The sequence below is a fragment of the Triplophysa dalaica genome, chromosome 8, assembly GCF_015846415.1.
Source record: "Triplophysa dalaica isolate WHDGS20190420 chromosome 8, ASM1584641v1, whole genome shotgun sequence".
NCBI lineage: Eukaryota > Metazoa > Chordata > Actinopteri > Cypriniformes > Nemacheilidae > Triplophysa > Triplophysa dalaica.
Genome location: NC_079549.1, coordinates 21,956,200 through 21,974,956, shown reverse-complemented (window position 1 = coordinate 21,974,956; position 18,757 = coordinate 21,956,200). Strand labels below are relative to the sequence as shown.

The window sequence follows — 18,757 nt, the reverse complement described above, 5'->3', positions numbered from 1 at the left end:
AGGTGGTTTATTGTTAGTGCGCCAACGTTTCTGGTTCAGAATTTATAACCATAAGGTAGCCGAGAGATAATGTAGCATGACAGTGCCTCCTCACAAATTTAGTGTAATGCTTGTAAACGATGACTTCCTAACCACAATAATTATTTTATGATCAAAGTTGCTGATTCCTTAGTTCATGCACGGAGATAATAGTAATCTATAACTACCATGCTAGGCACTATTCCCATAGCAAGTTGAGTGTTAGTCATTGCACCTATTAACCAAAGCACAACGCCTGGTTGCGAGTATTTCCGAAATATAACTACAGAAAAGCATTATTTTCATTGGATACTAAACACATTCACGTCCATTGGATGTGTTTTGTCTGACTGTAGTAAACGCTAGCACGATAGCTGCTATGTAGCTAGCACGCTATGCGCTAACGGCAAACAACCAACTGCTTCCTCAGAATCTAGTTTAAATTAGTATAGCCCAGTAGTATATAACGCTGATAACATGGGACCTAAGAGCGCTTTAGTACATGCACGGTTTATGAAGTGACATGATGTAAAAGCAGTTTCTGCGGAAGTCAATAAATGTGCACTGCCCACAGGGACGCTAGCGAAAGTGTTTATGATGTTGATAACAGACAATTGCGCTTATCAACCACATGATGGAACCATAAGCAAAAGTTTTCTAGTGTTGCTTTAAATGATGCTGCTTTTTTCTCTTACCCTCTCTATTTTATATCACTTTTAAGTTTTACCTCACTTTTTGTGTGTTCAGCTTATGTTGTTTTTCTTGTACAGCTGCTTTAATGCAATCCAAATTGTAAAATTCAATAGAATTTGGTTGAAATGTTGTCAAATTGCCAAATGCATGTTGGACTACACTATCCATTTTCCAGATGAGAGGTTGCTGTTACCATGGAAACAACAATCTGCCCTGGTGGACGAGTATGACAAAACAAAAATCAACAGAACTTGTTCCAATTTAATTTATTATCTTAAATTGCAACACAGCGGTTGTGTGTGGTCCGTTCAAATGAAAATATGACAGCACTTGACAACAATTGCATTACAAATAAAGTCCATTTGAATAACGCAACGTTTGAAACTATTAATGGCGGACATCTGTTTAACTTTTAGTTTCTGAAATATTGACATCTAAATCAAAACTCTTTCACGTTTCACATAAATACACAATCAGATCTCTTTGAAAACTATACTTCAAAAACAGTTAAAAATGATATTGCCAGTGCAGCATAATGATTTAAGGATCAATAATCACATGTCAAACACGTAAATCATAATTTATAACATTAACATAAAGTACGTTTTTCTGTCCATTTTTATGGGCTTCTCTAACTGTGACACGCCTGGCTTTTCACTTTTACTCAGACACACAAAGCATCTTTTCTGTACACTGTGGCAACAAGTATCGGCATACAGATCTGTCGTTCTCTGAGAGACACCGCAAACCAAACATGTACCAGAGGGTTTTTGAGCCAAATCATAAGGCTTTGGATCATTTACAGACAACAGAGTTTGTTTGGCGGATGAGTTATTGACTTACCCCACGGGTACGTCCTTTGTGGTAACTGCGAAGACTTCAACGTACTGGTCCGTGGAAACTGTCGCACACTGACTCCTTTGTATTTAGGAAAGATTCAAGAGCTTTGGGAAATTAACTTTTGTGAGTTCTCAGGCAAATTCTCATACAAGCAAGACGACTTTGGGATATCCCATTAGGTTTGTGCTAAACTGAGGAATTAAAGATATATAGCCCTTTTAGGAGAACCTTAAATTATTATGCGGTCTACACACAGACAAAAATAATCCAGATCTAATGCAAAATAAATATAGAGCAGTATACAATTAATTTAAAAAAAGCTATGCCAGCCTGATCTTACAGGTATTTATTACTATTTTACATATCGCTGCTGTACTTTGGAAACCTTTCATCTCCATTCTTGGTGATTTCATTTTTTTTGTTATTTATTGGACACCCGTTATGATTATCACAGGGTTTGGCAAATATCTGACCTAGAAAAAGCATCAAACAGTGCTTGTCAACTTAACTTAATCATTTAAAAATTACAGTGTTTTTTCATTTCCTGAAAAACATCGAATTTGGACATCCTAGGATTCAGAGGGACAGCAATGAAGTGATTCATACAGTGTGAATTTGTCAGAGATTCATGAAAAATAGTCTTGAATTGCCTAGCTTTGCTTATTGATTATTTGATCTGTTTGATCTTTACTTAGGCTTTGTTCTCCTTCGCAAAGAAAGCCTATTGTGAAACCCCGTCGATTGAATTTTAAACGACAGCATTTGCGAATCATGAGCCCAGATGCATCACGCTGCAAGTATGCACTGCGTGCAAAGTGCAGCTCCGCTCCAGATTTACCCAGAATCCTCTGACTTTGCCCTGATGCATGTCTCGGACAGCCAGGCAAAAAAGACCCCACCCCTAAGAACGACGTATATCAGCTCGTGGCGGGATTCTGTCTGCTCAGCTGTGAGGCTAAATGAAGCCGCTTATGTCAGTCCCACGTGTTCTCGTGCAGATGAGGAGAACACAGCTGCATGGAGGAATATCTCCACAACTGTCGCTCGGGCCTCTGCGCACCAAATGTTCCGAAACCTCGAGAGTATTACCAGCTTCCTGGTGGCCTGCGCTTTATAACGATCTGTTTTATAAAAGTCTGTGCCAACATCTGCCCATACATCTATACATACACAAACACACACATGCGTAAACGCCCCCTATAAGCTGGATAAGAGTTATGAAAGCAGCACCAACACGCACTCACTCTGAAGGAAAAAGCGTGGAAGCGCGAGGAGAGGCCTGCCAACAGCGTCGCTCCATCAATCCAGCGCAGGCACGCGCTTGCCAGTGATCCGTTCCATGAGATATGTAGTCGGGATGTGGGATTTCTTTTCATTTTTTTCCCCTTTCTTATGAAAGACTCTTTAGCCAGAAGGAACGGATTTGCAGGCCTGCTTTGATCCCTCCTTTATGATTCCTTTATTTGCTTTAGCCACATCCCCTCTCTAAGCCGCACTTGGCGGAATGTGTTTTGAATTAGAGTTGGGGGAGACAGGCCGCGCGACATCCTCGCTCAGCCGCAAGAGGCTATGCGATGGACGGGGACGCAACCGATCGCAGTGGTAGACTGATAAACGGTAGAACAAAGAGTCGACGGTGATTGATTTAATCTGATGCTTTAACAGTGTTTACGTGCAAATACTGTACACATGTTAAAACTATGTATACAGACGTACTTTCAGCTCACACTAGATACTAATAGATTCTTTTTGAGCAGGTGCATCTAACCATACGATACAAAAATGACATGAAATAAGTATCAGAACAAAACAACACACCTGTACACACATTTAATAATAATTGGATTGTTTCTTGATTTACTGTGGTCTAGTGATCATGGTTCTATCTTCTGTAGGCCTACATGAAGCCGTCATTCAATTCTTGACCCGTTTGACACGTGAGGCCTATTTGTGCCTCGTCCCATCCGAGAAAGCGGTCTACCATCGTTCACAGCGAAGCGTGTATGCGTGCATGCACTTGATACTGTAAACACAATCATTTCTCAACGGAAGTGACCCTCTGGCGGATACGGTACAAGCCGGAGAAGTAAATAAACATGCATGTATACAAAGAGTAAATAAACCTTAGTGAGAAAAGCACACCGCGTCACAACATCTGCCATTCTGGCTGCCTTCCATGCCGTTTACGAAGGGTAAACCGAAGAACACCAACTTGGAGTTGGGACGGAGCCAAGGCCTCGGTCACTTGTCTTCGGTTTCCTCCACGTACACCAGGAGAGCAATGATGTTAGTAAAGAAACGCCACGTGATGGTGCTTTTATCATGACCCGCTGAGTCTTCTGGCTTTGATGAAGCTGTGCTTTATGATCCTGTCAAACACAAGTGTATGCCACATTCTCCAGTGACTAAAAATGCCAGAGTGATCTTAGCTCTTGTACTGTAGACAAAGCAAATAAATGCCGCTGGCAGGGTGTAAATAAAAGCTTAAGTAGGTTGAGTGTCTGAAACGTTCTGTTCTCAAAGGAACACAAGCAGTGGAAGCAGTTAAAGACGTTTTAAAGAATGGCAGGTGCACGTGATGTCTTCCTATTTATTTATAATCTTTCACGTCAACAGATACAATCTGTATTTAAGATACTTTAAAAAAACGTTTGTAGGAAAATATTGCAAAATAAAGCCAACATGGTTCTTGTTAGCAATGTAGTTCTTACGTAAGGCCGCACTATACTTAAGCGACAGTTCACCTAAAAATCATTATTTACCCCTATGCCATTTAAAACCTATGTGAATATATTTATTCTCCAGAACAAAAAATATTTTTGAGAACATTGGTAACCAAAAAAGATTGACCGCCTTGACTTCCACTGTATGAACACCACTAAGATATTTCTCAAAATATCTTCTTTTGTGTTCCATGAAAAACTTAAAAGGTATTGAATAAAAAATTTGTGAAAAATAGTTCAAACATTGACCATTTCAATATTTCTGATTCGTTTTTCCCTTCCTGTCATTCAATAACAGCCTGTTTACGAAGTCTGATTTACACTATGACAGATAAGAGACAGAAAAGAAAAGCAACACACAAACCTTTAAGGTCAAAAAGAAATATAAATAAAAAATGTATTGCTTCACATTTAACTGTTTTTCCTTTCCAAATGTGTTCAGGATGAGCCAATTTGGTGGGTTTTTTTCTCAATAAAAATATTCAGCTTTATCTTCTTAAGTTGTTTTAGGGTTCTAAAAGGAACTGTATGTCTTCATACACATCAAGCTGTTTTCTGTGAAATAATCAAGGAAGATCCGATTTCTCATGATATTCCGCCACCATACAGATGATGCATGAACTTGTCTACATTAATCAGATTCAGGTTTACTTCTCTGTATTAGCTCACAGGCACAGCGCTGTCTGTTTAGCCTTCAAATACACCCGCACTGAACTAATGACTGTTGGAAATGATCTGTGAAAGTACTTGAGACCCTCAAAGCAGGTGCACTGCACTGCCGAAGAGCAATGAGACGGGCTTATTACTGCTGTCTGCCATCAGGATGCTCTCTCACCCGAGAGAGAGAGAGAGAGAGAGAAAGAGAGGGAGATGCTGTAAAACCAGACCTGAGTCTACATGTGGTACGCATTTGACACTATAAACACACACACAAGCTCTCTGGCAAAACTCCCACCCATCAAACACCAATAGAAGAATAACATTGCGGAGTGCCCTGTTGCATGCGAAGCGCCCCCCGCTATTACCCACCGACTTCCTTTTATCACAGAAACATGTCGGCCAGTCGGGGAGGATGTGGAAGTGAACTGCCATAAATAAAAAGAGATCAGGAGTTGAAATGTTTATACACGGCACTCGGGTAGTTTAGTTGGACCAGGCTGCGGCCCTCTCATCGCTAAACTGTCAGGTCAGACAAAAACAAAAAACACACACATGCAAGCTCAAATAAGTCGATTAAACAAATGCAAACTGAGACCGTCCTGTTTATCGCAGAACGGCTGCGGCAAACGTTAACAGTGGCTCTGTTCCAAAAACTAGAGAGCAGACCAAGTAGGCGACATTTTGAGGGATCACAAGGAGTTCCTATTAAAGGATAATTACTGCGGCTTTTTTCTCTCCAAAATGTGTAGTTTGCATCTCAAATTCTTTGTGGGGAAGGCAAAGATGCATATTGCTTTAATTTATATAATAAAATAATAATACGAGTCTACGAAAAAGATACATTTTTTAAACTTTACTCATTTCAAATGATACTATAAATTATACTTAAACTAATATTTACATAATATAATAGCATATATTTAAAATAAAATATTAAACATATTTTAATGAATTTATATATTCAATATTACTTATTACGAGGGTTGCAAGTCAAGTCTTTTAAGGCCCCACTTTATTTAGAATTCAGTCTTAAAAGACAGCTGCTTATGTAGCAGACATAAAGGCAACTTACTGGGTTTTGCAAAATAGACTCATTGTTTTCATGATCGCAATAGAGACCCCCGATTGGCGTCTTAAGTTGCCTATGTTGGCATAGAAATAAGTTCTGAGAAGCGTCAGACACTCCCATTTCAACGTTGCATCACGCTTGGACATCAACTGACAAACAACTCTAATTCATAATTTTTACAATTTTGTGTTTTGCTCACATAATGACTCTCCGCTGTCATTATACCCCAACAAAACAGTTCTGCATACACTCAAAATTGCATCAAGTCAAGCTCGAGCACATACAACTTTACACTTGACTATCCAAACTCGTCCATGATCATCAGCTTGATTTAGTGATGAGCGAAAAGTCAGATGCGGCCATCGTGCGAATGAGATCACAGGCCTGGGGAACACACGCGGTCCGACCGGCGACCAGCTGTTTCTCTAGTTCAGTTCCTGCTGAAGCCTGTAATGCAGCGAGCAGACGGGCTGAAAGAAAAACAAGCAAACAAACATATCTGACGCTGCATCCTCTCGAGGGCTAATCAGGGGAAAATCTGTCAATCAACTCGCATTTGTAGACATCCTCCCGACAGGCCGGCCATCGCCTTCCCTGAAAGACAAGCCATTACAAACTCACGGCCTGAAAACTCTAATGTTACTTTGGAGACTAAAGACGCTATATATGCTGCCAAAAACTGTTCTGTGCCTCGGTGGAAGTGAAAGAGATTCGGTCCGTTTATACTGCAAGTCATGCACAAGGTCGTTTTCTTGATGAGATGACCACATTGACACCTGCTTGTTTATTTCGCAGAATTCTATATGCTCATTGCCAATAAAGCTCGCGCCAGAAAATGACAAGCAAAGAGGGGTCTGTAAACTAGCGTTACTGCAGTCTTGATGAGTAAATTACAGAGGATGTGGATAGTAATGAGCGCATGAGCTCTTGACAAGTGGGAATCGCACATCAGGATGAAACACTGGAGGTTTGGAGCAAGCGAGTCATAAAAAAGGGTTGTTTCCGTCTCCATATGCAGTTGCCCGAAGGATTTGGTGGGATACACATCTACAACCAATCAGAGGACGACCGCTGTTCATTAATCATATGTCATAAAGCATCTAAAGCCACTTAAAGCAGGCTTTTCTTAAGCCCAAAATGCTGAGACACAACATAGGCTGATGCAGAAGTCAATGCCTGTTTTAATGGGCAGTATAGCATGTGTCGATCTAGAGCTTGATATTGGTTGAAAAGTAAATGGGATCATTTCTACCGGAAGCACTCATGTCGAATGGTCTTGGAACGCAGGGCCGTCTCAGCGCTGAGTCGCTGTGAAGGGTGACATCTGAGATTATAAATCAACAAGCCGCGCCGTGATTTCACAAACCGTCTGAAACCGCAAGAGAAATATACTTCATGAAGGAATTCACAGAGGACTGGATCCTAACTCCACTGTCACGCAACGCTGATGGGACACAGCAAATCTGATTTCCCTGCACCTCAGATTACCCAGAAATCATTGCACTAAATAAACATTCTATGTGGAAGAAGCACTGGGACTCGTGCATCTATGTTGAGCTGTCACAGGGTCTGCACTTTGGATTTTTGTATAAATGTATCATCAACTGCAAGCACACATTCAGTTTTGTCTCCTATACTGAACTCATATTTGTTAAACAATATGATTTTTTTTTTAAAAGGATAATCTAAGAGGTATAAAAGTTACAAATGCTATATAACAGATATAAAGTTATGTTTCTAACTGATTTTACTCTGCACTTTTTTTCTGTGGTTTCCCTTACCATATACTTAAACATACCTAATAAACAACAAAAAAAAAAAATGGTGTTTTTCAACCTATGTTTGGGCTAAAACAGGACAAATCACTGGATTAAATCAATCAGAAAATATTTATATTTGACCCAACTACAGGTTGAAAACAAGACTGAATAATTCAGAGTTTTGTTTGTTACATATCCTTTGATTTGTGTTAAAAAAAACCTTATCTAAAAACTTAAAAGTCACACCAAAACTAATACAAAAGCATCAAAACTCTGATTGTAAAGAAAGTTAATGGTGCATTTTTACCATCTGCGGTCCTTGCCATCACAATAAAAATGTACTGAAGCCCCACCTCCTGCCCCGCCCCAAAACCTCACATCACTGAGGCAAAAGCAAATGGTACTTTAAGACAAGAATGATATTGTACGAATTAAAATGTATTTAGAATTGTGGGAAAAATTTATGATTATTAGAAAGTGCAACAATGAAGCTCCACCCACAACCCCGCCCCTAAATCTAACATCACTTGAGCAAAAGCAGATTGCACTAAAACGCACAAATGAGATATCAATTCATATAAATTAGCTTCAATGTAAAATATTTATAAAGATTTTGTGGATTGTCAGGTAGAGCAAAGGCACCTGTCTCTCCTAGTTATGCCTGAGAAAAAGCTTACAAAAAAATGCATGATCGAGACAAAATACATGAGTGTAAGATTCACAGAAAACAATATTTTCAAAAATGTGATGTAAAAGCACAAAGAGTAGAATCAATCAAGATGGCTAAAAGAGTCTGTATTACCTCTACTTAAAAAAACAACACGAGATTGAGGAGAACATCTCTCGATGAAGCAGAAACACGAGGGGCTTTGGTGGGAGGGAACAGCGACAGGGTTGATCCTCTGAACGTCTCTTTTCTTTTCCTGCTCATTTTAGATCTGGGAATCTCGTGTGTGCCTTCTTATCACGGGAGGAAATGGCTGATTTGATGTGGCGTTGAGCCGTGGGCTTGGATCTTTTCCCACCCTCTGTCAGAAAGGTCATGCTTGAAGGAAGAGCCAAGGGGAATCGTTTCAGGGCCGCAATCCAGATGAGACACCCCACATCCTCCCTGTGAGCCGTTCACAGTTGATCCGAATCGCAGAAAGTGACACCCACAAACCTTTTCTAAGCCTGTGGATGTGTTCAGCGATACATAATAGCATGATTTAGAAATCTAAAACCCTTTGCATGTGCATTCGGCAACATACGACGATGCGATTCTGTGATACAGCATGCACACGACATTCACAGGCCTCCGGGAAGACCCGTCTCCCCAGACACAAGTCCACTTTCCACAGAATTTTAATGCATGCAGATTTAAGTGCGGGATTCCGGGCTTGAGGAAAACAGATTTTACTGCATTCCCACAGCGGTCGTGGAATTGTTTCTTCCCTCTACTTTCAAGGTTCCTGCTGATGGTGTCGTCTGGTGGCGGTTTGTCAGCCGGGTGACAATTCAGGCTTAATTTCGAGAGGAAGCCCGTATGCCCGCAAACACGTCCGCTGATAACTTTGTTCCCTAGCCAAGAGCGAACGGTTTCACTCAGCTGTGGAGCTGCTCCCCAGAGCCAGAACTTCACTGGAGTCATTAAGCATGGCTAGTTTGCCTTAATGAATACTATCAATTACAAATCCTCTGTACTTACAGAGCTGGAAAAACTCAAAATGACAAAAACAAACCAACTTGAAAACATTCGCTGCTCTGTACATATCTTAAATGATCTAGCATCGCTTAAAATTAAAGTTTAGTCATAAAACAACAATCCTGATCTAATGTACACAATCTCTAAATCAGAGGTTAATGAACACAAACACACCGCTACTAGACTGCTGGCCCGCAACGTCTTTTTGATTTTTTTTATTCGGTTGGGATTTACAGTAGTGGGCAAAAGGGATTTAAAGATGTAGTTTAGGATTTTTAATGCATGTTGCGTAGTTGTGCTTGTTGTGTAAACTTAAGCTTAATTTAAAAGTATGAATTGAAGGAGAACGACTTGGCAAAAAATACATGAGCAAATGAGAATGGAGAAAAACAAAGAACATAAAATCTAAAAAAATGAATACCTGACACAATTATTGTCGTGTATGCTTTTTGTGTGTTAGAATAAAATCCATATTCCCTATGCTGTGTTTGCCCTTTTGCCAAATAATTTTGTAATTTTTGTGAAAATTATTGTGAAAATTCACTGTGGCTCGGTGGTTAGAGAATGGCACTAAAAATGCCAAGGTCGTAGGTTCGATCCCAGGGAAACAAATGTATAATGCAATGAAAGCCAGCCAAATGCAAAAAATATAAATATAAAATTTAATACTATGACCAACTTTTGATTATTGTGATGTTTTAGCAGTATAGGATCACAAAAAAGTACAAACACCCTATCTGGAAATCACTCTTACCACTACACTCTTAAAAAAAGGGTGCTTCAAAAGGTCCTTCGATGCCTTTGTAGAAAAAGATTCTTCAGATAATTAAAATGTAAGTAAGAAATGGTTCTTCATAGAACCTTTAACTGAAATTCTTTGTGGAACCAAAAATGTTTCTTCTGTGGCATCACTGTGTAGAACCTTTTAAGCACTTTATTTTTAAGAGTGTACTATTTGCATTCTTTGTGAATGTATACCTTTAAAAATCTGAATGCGTTCACGAGTCAACTGCAGAGATTCCTGACCATTCACTATAGTGATTCTAACATCCTGTGTTCACCGCACTTCAAAACTGCCGGTGCTTCTGGAAAAAAGTCAAATTAAGGGCCATTAAGCAATTTTGGGTTCCAAATTAAAACCCCAAACACTCATTTATTGGTCAATTTTTTCCATTCAATATTTCCTGCCCTAAACTAAGCCACAGCAGCATTCAGATCCGACACGCAAAGTAGAACGGCACCGGAAATACTCCAGTAATTGATTGTGCATGTGTATGACACAAAAATGAAAAATTACCAACACTTATTTAATTGTAACTCCACCAAACTTTCCTGTTATATTGACCCGATGCAAAAACTAACAAAAACACTGTTTTACTTGGACTGTATATCAATAGAGTTTAATTTCTTGACGTCTAGTGTGTTTTTCTGGCAGGGACAGCAGAGCTTAAATACTACCTGATCTAAATCACATGCGATCTACAAATTATCTTCCCAAAAAAAAAGAGTTTTCATCTCTTTTTTCTTACTTTCCTTTTTGTCAAATACCAGCGGTACGAGAGGAAATTAATAAAAAATTGGGCCAGTTGGTATGAGGTCACTGTTCCAAAAAATGTGCTACAATTAAACGGCAACATATAATGAGTTTGAAAGTGCAAATGACTCAGACAGGAGAGATACGAGATTAACCCGAACCAAACAACATTCAGCTGGCAGTTATTCAATTTTAACAAAAGGGAAATAAGTGATTTTATACCCGACACAAGCGCACATGCACTTTTATAAGCCCGCATAAACTGCTAAGACGTAGTTAATTGCGTTTCCGTTAAAACCAAAATTAAACACATGAGGAAATTGTCTTTTCGTTGGAAACTTAAGATCCTTTTCTAATATGTTTATGAGACAAAATGCAATTTGTGGCATCATAAAACTACAGAAACTAGTAATCTACAGCTGATGGAAAAACAAGTAACAGATGCCAAACAAGTTAATAAAACACAACTTCACTTTTGCACATTCACCAATATCCAACAAAAGACACCTGCATATGACACATACATACTGGAATTTGAATGCACTGATGTATACAACTCTGAAACACTTACGCCTCAATATGCAGAAAATATTTAATAGTCACTTGAGAAACTTACATTTGCAAGTGGAAACAAAGTTAAATGCTGTTGATGAAAACTGCAAATAGATACACAAAAGAATTATTATTTTTCTTCAAATCTCCCTTTTGGCTTCTGTTGAGAGAAGGGATGAGAAGAAGCTTCACATGAAGACAGTGCCATCTAGAGCGAACAACACACACACGCCTATTAAATAGACAAACTGACTTTAAAGATCATTTTTGGGACATTTTTACAATTTCTAGAACTCAGATTTTTGGAACAGTTTTCAATAGTGAACCATCAAAAATGCAATGCATTCAGTTAAAAAAACAATGACATTAATATTTCAGATAAAATGATCATTGAGAGTACCTGGTTGCCATAGTCGAGTGATGTTTTTATCTTTACAATGTATACCAATGAGGCAATAATTTAAAGTCCTGTCCCTGAGTTGGGAGATGGCCAATCAAACTATAAATGAGCCTTACAGCAAAAACACACTGTGAGGTAAATATTACAAGGAACTCAAAAACAAAAGCGCACATATAAATGTGTGCTCCCATATTTCCCCCATAGGGAAGATCCTTTGTAAATCTCTGTGAGTCCATTGGTAATTTGTTGGCAGATTACAGCCTTTCCCATGCTTTGCTTTTACCACAGTTTGTGGTTTCAATGTCCCAGCACACTTAAGTTATTGTTTGACAAGAAAACCAGCATTTATAACCAATGAAGCCTGTGAATCTACTGTATGCTGGAGCGGATCTGTGCTTATCGGGAGTCATTATATGATGGCGAGATATGATAGCACAACACGATATCTACAGAGGGCTCTGAGACACTTGTGGGCAGTGCTTGTGTGAATACAGGAAAAGTACAAATCACTTTTTCACACGTATATATAATATTCGGTGGCTGAGAGGAAAATAATAATAATAGGCCCTTTACTAACAAAAAGTACCCAATAACTGAGATCTGGTCTTAAAGATCCATCTTTTTTCATTGGAGGTTTCAGAATAGAATTGAAACCATTCAGAGACAATTTGAGGCAATTTTTAGCAAATATTCACATAAGAATATACAGATAAATCTAAAAGCACCAATAGCATTGTAATTCAAATCAAATCCAATAATGACTTCAAGGCTGTAAAAACTCTAGGAAAAGGCTTAATGTAAAAGAAGACTGATTGTTTAATTGTTCAGTATGAGTCTGATAAAAGCTTTTATTATCAACAGTATTTTTGCTTTCAGGCTTTACTTTTGCTTCACTGCATTAGAGCATATATCACACGTTTTACTCCACTAAATTTCATAAATAAATATTGTTGTTTGCTTACTTTTTAATACTGAAGTATATTAAAATCTAGTACATTCTTTTTTTTAAGTATTGTTACTTTTTAAAGTTGGAAAGTATTAGATTTAAAAAATGTGCTTAAAGGCATAGTTCACCCGAAAACTAAAATTCTGTCTTCGCTTACGTACCCCCACATTGTTCCTAACCTGAAGAATGTCAGCAATTTCCAGTTCTAGGACATTCACTAACATAGTAGAACCATTGTTTTTGTTCTGCTGAACACAAAATTTGATATTTTCTGGCAAACAGTTCTGGGGCACCTTTGAATACGATGTAATTTCCTACTATGGTAGTAAATGATGTCCCAGAACGGAATATTGCTGACATTCTTCCAAATATCTTCCTTTGTGTTAAGCAGGACAACGTAATTTATTACACTTTGATGACAGAAGTTTGATTTTGGCTGAACTATTCTATTAAGTACTGAATTAAAGGTAAAAACATTCAGATACTTGAAAACTGTACTTGAATAAAAGTAAAAATACTTCACTACTATACATCTCTGAAACGCACTGAATAACAAGAAATGATTTTTACTAGTTACAACACCACACATCGCCGAGATGTTTCACCTAGAGTGTTCAAACTGTTCGTCTATAGGCTACCATACACATAGGTGTGAACAAATATCAAGTTTATCAATTTTAATTTACAGCTTAAAATATAATCTTGTTTTTAAGCATATTCAAATACTCATATTCATAAAGCAATAACACAAGAGGTGTTTTCAGGCAAAACACAAAGCAGAGTATCTATAATCCTTACTGTGCTTTTAAAATGCTCTTTAAATTGTTCAATAAATAGTGATGAATAACGGCTGTTGAAAAAAAATAAAAGAGTGTTTTTAAAGTGCATGAAGCAATAACAGCACAGCAAAGCTATCAGCAAACATTTCTGATCTCCAGAAACTCTGGAAAGAGTACAAATAATACGTTAAGGCCCTAAAGAAATTTAGAAGTTCTCACAGAATTGTAAAGCCGGTCAAATGTTGTGGTTCTTACATACGTTTGTTAATTTAATGCTTTCTGCAACCTGTGCAGTACTCTTTGAGCTCAACACTTTTATCAAGTTTAAATCCATCCCACTGAATTCTGCAGATTTTCCTCCACAGTAAGAGAATAAAGTCCTGCCCATCACCTTCAGTTACCTGTTATATGACTGTCTGTAAGTGCTGGAGAGGAAGCGACAACAGTCACACTTGTCAGCTTTTTGCTGAATGGAGCAGCGAACCCCTCAGTCCTTGTGGAGCAGAAAGTTCTTGATGGTGACGGGCAGCGGAAGGGATGAGATAAGTGAAAAGTCATGTTTGCCCATGACCTTCCGGATTTCAATGCGACAAATGTGCGTCAACTTTCTAGGGCGTCCTGTGTGAGAAAGTGATGTTAGCAAATAAAGTAATGCTATGAAGAGAAAGTTCTGTAATCATTTACCTACATTCATGTCTTTCCAAACCTGTATGACATTCTTTCTTCGAAGATTTCTTCAAGAAAGTAGATAAACAAACAACATCGGACCCAACTGACTTTCACTGTATGGACACAAAGTCACTCAGACGTTTCTTAAAATATCTTAATTTGTGTTCCACTGAAGAAAGAGACACATCCAGGTTTTGATTGACATGACGGTGAGTAAATGACGGAAATGACCATGCCAACGTTAAAAACATCCCTTACTTCTAGCCTCCTGGTAGAGACGAAGGGCTTCTGCATTGACCCTTACGCGACCCATAGTGTCGGGATCGAGCTCCTCCCAGGGGACCAGCCACGGGTCAGCGCCGTGATCCAGCAGCAAGCGTACGAAGGCAGGTTCACAACCGTGTCTCAGAACTGCATCCAGCAGACACGAGGCCAGGCCCCTGGTCAGCGCCTCCTTGCTCACGGGTCCGGTGTAGTTGTAGTCTGGGTTGGCCCCGGCCTGAAGAAGCATCCGGAAACAGTGGAGGTGGTGATACGCAGCGCTGATGTAAAGCGGACAGACCACCAGAGTAGACAGAATGCGGGCACTGAACAAGGGTCTGGGGCCCAGCTGGTGGTCAACGTCGACGTCAGCGTTGAACCTGCGTGCGTTTCGGGGGACATAGCAGCAAGTGAACCGCAGTGCTTTCCAAGCAAACGCAAAAGCAGTGGTGGGAAAATTTCTCACACCACCAGCGTTCATTTATTTTTGGTACTAAAATGCTATTGAATTGCTATCGGATGCTATTAATGTGCTTGGATTTATTTCTGAAGATTAATTAATTACAAGTTCCCACCTGATCAGCTCTTGTAGGATGTCCACTCGACCCACTCGTGCCGCGTGGTATAGAGGGGTGCTTCGGTGATGTCTGCTGCCATTCGGATCAGCGCCGGCTTCCAAAAGAATCCTCACACAGTCCAGATGGCCATTAACCACGGCCACGTACAGAGCGGTCTGTCCCTTCACGTCCACCAGTTCCACTTCGGCTCCCTGAGAGATCAGGAAATCCACACACTCGCTGTGACCGGCTGTGGCCGCGATCCGCAGGGGCGTGCAGGGTAGCCACCCACAGCACCAAACTGACTTCTCATTGATTCGCCTAAAACACAAATGAACGATACTCCTTTACAATTTCAACCTGTTGCATTTCAAATGATAGGGGATCCAAAAATGCAGGGATGTCAAATGAGAAAAAATGTGTTTTAGGTCTACCAGAATCTATTTTTGGTCTGTCTTAATGAACTGAATAATAATCATTTAAGAAGAATGTTTAGATTTTGTTTCTTAATAAAAATATTTTTTTTACTGTATTGAATATCCACTTTCCAGCGTAAAACCTGGGTGTTGAAGCAAAAGCACAGTACATTTACATTTATGCATTCCGCAGACGCTTTTATCCAAAGCGACTTATATCGCATCGTAATATACATTTGTAAAAATCCAAATTGCAAAATGTTCTCCCTACAAAGATAAATAAGTAACTTGAACACAGAATTTTTAGTTAAAGAAGTCAGATTATTGTAATGCATATACTAAACAAAATTAGCCTAAACATGTTTCTAACAAAATATTTTTTTGTTGACCAGACTTAGATTCTCAAGTTTTGGCGATAATGCGTCAGAAAGTTTGCCCAACTTACAAAACACAGTTTTCTGAACATACAATATTGCAAGAGTTTGAAAGTTCCCAAGATGCATTGAAACGTTTGTTTCTTATTTGTTTTGTATTTTACTTCTTGCTGGCTTAATAAATGCTTTAAATCATTGTTGCTGTTAATAATCTGTTCTGTTTAGAGTATTTTTAAAGAATAATGATTTTTGATTGTTTCCACGGATGAGGTTTGTGTGTTCAATGTTGAGGTGTAAGTACATGACACAACAGTGCAACAGTTTACATGCACCAACACAAACTGTTATACAGTTATTTGATCAAAGCTTGACGGAGAAAACATGTACAATTATAGTATATACTAATAAATGTGTTTATTTTGAAATAACCAACCTGTATTTATGTTCAAGCAATATTTTGTTCTGTTGTTCATTAGGTAAACTTAACTATGTTTTAACAACTAATGAATTAAACATAATTTTTTAAGTTGGGTGGACTTCAGTCTGTTTATTGAGTTAACTCAAAAACGCGCTTGTGATAGGTCGCCTTAAAATAAAAAAAAATTATATCACCGTTTAAAGTCGTCCTCGTGCAGGAGGGTCCTGATAGTTTCTAAATCTCCCACATAGGCAGCATTATGCAGACGCATATCCTCACACTGTTCCAAAGGCTTATCGCAGAACTGCTCCTGGAGCCATTCCTTCAGGTTACGGCCTGAGAGCGAGAGACACACATCAGATCACTTACATAATCAATAGATGAGATCAGATTTATGCATGATCTGCAATTAAATGTTGCATCTCTATTGTTCTACTGATATTCCATATTGATCTCTTAGAACATCCGTGTATGACAAGTAACTAAGTGACCACAAATACAACATAATTAAAATTAACATGAGCAAACAGTATAGGCCTAATGTATGACCACATACAAAAATACATACAATGAATGCTGGGAGCTCACAGATCTGGAATCAGCAACATTGCTTTGACTTTTGGGCAGGTTTGTTTAGACAATGTTGTTGGTAGCAGAAGTTTATTTTTAAAATAGATTTACAGTATTTCCATGTTTATCTGTTTACAGTATTCTATGCGAGTCAATGTCATAAACACTTGATTAAAATGAACTTCATTTTAGTAATGCAGATAGATTTTATATAATATATATTTGTATTTGTGTACAATGACATACCAGCTGCAGTGGTGTTTGGGAGATGTGACACAGTAACCAGTGGACAGCTCATGCTGGGAGGATCATCAACATCCCCTTCAACAACATCTCCACCATCAGCCATGACTCTGCTGCTCAAACAAACGATGCTCACAGCGACATAAAACACAATAAAACACAAAAACTACCGCTTATAACTGCACAGAACGATGATATTTATACAACAGCGTGGACATGCGCGATGCGGTTCTGTTTGGGCTGCTCTGATTGGCTTACTTTGCACTTCCTGGTTGAGGCTCGTCTCGTCTTAAAGGGACAGCAGCATCAATACCGAAAGATGACAGATTTGTCATTTTAACAGTTTAATATTAAAGGTGAACTGTGTAAGTAACAGAGACCACTATTGGCGTAGTTGGAAATTGCAACCTAAAGCTCCGCCACCATCCTCTCCCTTCTATTAGAGTAGCTACGGTTGCCGTCACAGGACAAAAGGGTTCAATAAATGATAGCGGCCACTATCGGTGGTGTTGATAATTGCAATCTACATCTCACAGGCGAACAACACACTGAAGTTACGGACACAGGACAGAGATGTCGTCGTCTGAGACAGCAGAGAGTAACCTTTGCAAATCAAGTGACGAGGTTTATTTACAAAGAAAAACAAATTAATTAAATTGACTTAATTCATTATTTACTCTAATCGTTATAGTGAAAATTATTGTTACTTGTATAACATTGTGTCAGTGATGTATTCGCTTATTTTGCATAGCCTTTTTTGGCACGGTAACTTGGTTCGTAACATACAGCCTATTTAAACCGCTTGCTAATGCTAAAGTCAGGCATCACCCCAATTGATCAATTGTATCTTCTCAAATCTTCGTTGACACTGTATTACTGATAAACTATGCAACGTGGAAGTTTGGATTTTATCCTATCAATTATTAAATTACACATTTGTATGCACAGAAGCTAAGCAGTATTATAATATAGTTTACACCCGATGTATGCAAATTATGATTGTAAAAATGATTTCTAACTTGATTTGCACACGGCCATGCAAAAAGGAATAATAGTACAATAACAAAGTGCTAAAAACAAGAAAAACTCACTTGATGCTCATGCTCATCTATTAGCTAAAGCTATCAAACAAACACTTCACTTATATAGCGGAAATTAGACAAACTTACCGGTCCAGCAGAAAGCTTGCAACTTCGGCGTCGCTTAGCAAACCCTTTTCCTGCTTCAGTGCCCTCCATTTGGGAAAAGCCATGCCGATGTTTATTCGGGTTTTCTGCCGTTTTTTGTCTCGACTTCGCCTTGCTGCGTCGTATTTTCTCTTTTTTGAACGAACAGATTGACGCTCTAACGGCTCTTGTGCGGAGTATGTGTGGTCCGCCATTAGCGCAAATTTTGCTTCTTACTGCAACAAAGAACCGTTTATATTTCTACTAAAAAACACGACAAGTAAATGCTGTTATTGTTCTTCCTCTTCTTCTGCTAATCCTTCTATGTAGTCGCTTTGAAGCTGCCCCAAAAAACAGCCGAAGAAGAAGAACATATTCTCGCGCATCCTTCGTTTTACGAAACGCGCTTAGTTTGTCCGTGTAGT

At 38.8% G+C, this 18,757-nt stretch overlaps 1 protein-coding gene across 1 annotated transcript; it reads right to left on the bottom strand.

The window, feature by feature from the left end:
• Positions 1 to 11,573: 11,573 nt before the first annotated feature.
• asb1 (ankyrin repeat and SOCS box containing 1) lies at positions 11,574 to 18,757 on the bottom strand. The gene is made up of 6 exons (XM_056755870.1): positions 18,336 to 18,757; positions 17,170 to 17,279; positions 16,548 to 16,689; positions 15,164 to 15,466; positions 14,586 to 14,968; positions 11,574 to 14,276 (listed from the first exon to the last, which is right to left on the bottom strand). Exons 1-6 carry the CDS (start codon positions 18,545 to 18,547, stop codon positions 14,146 to 14,148), a joined length of 1,281 nt encoding a protein of 426 aa, XP_056611848.1. The 5' UTR covers positions 18,548 to 18,757; the 3' UTR covers positions 11,574 to 14,145.

Bases quoted from the DNA above. Each gene is read 5' to 3' on its own strand.
- asb1 (XM_056755870.1), bottom strand. From the start codon at position 18,547: ATGGCGGACCACACATACTCCGCACAAGAGCCGTTAGAGCGTCAATCT. The intron at 17,280-18,335 runs GTAAGTTTGTCT...TTGTTTGAGCAG, and splicing joins GCAAGCTTTCTGCTGGACCG to CAGAGTCATGGCTGATGGTG. The intron at 14,969-15,163 runs GTGGGAACTTGT...AAACGCACGCAG, and splicing joins ATCCTACAAGAGCTGATCAG to GTTCAACGCTGACGTCGACG.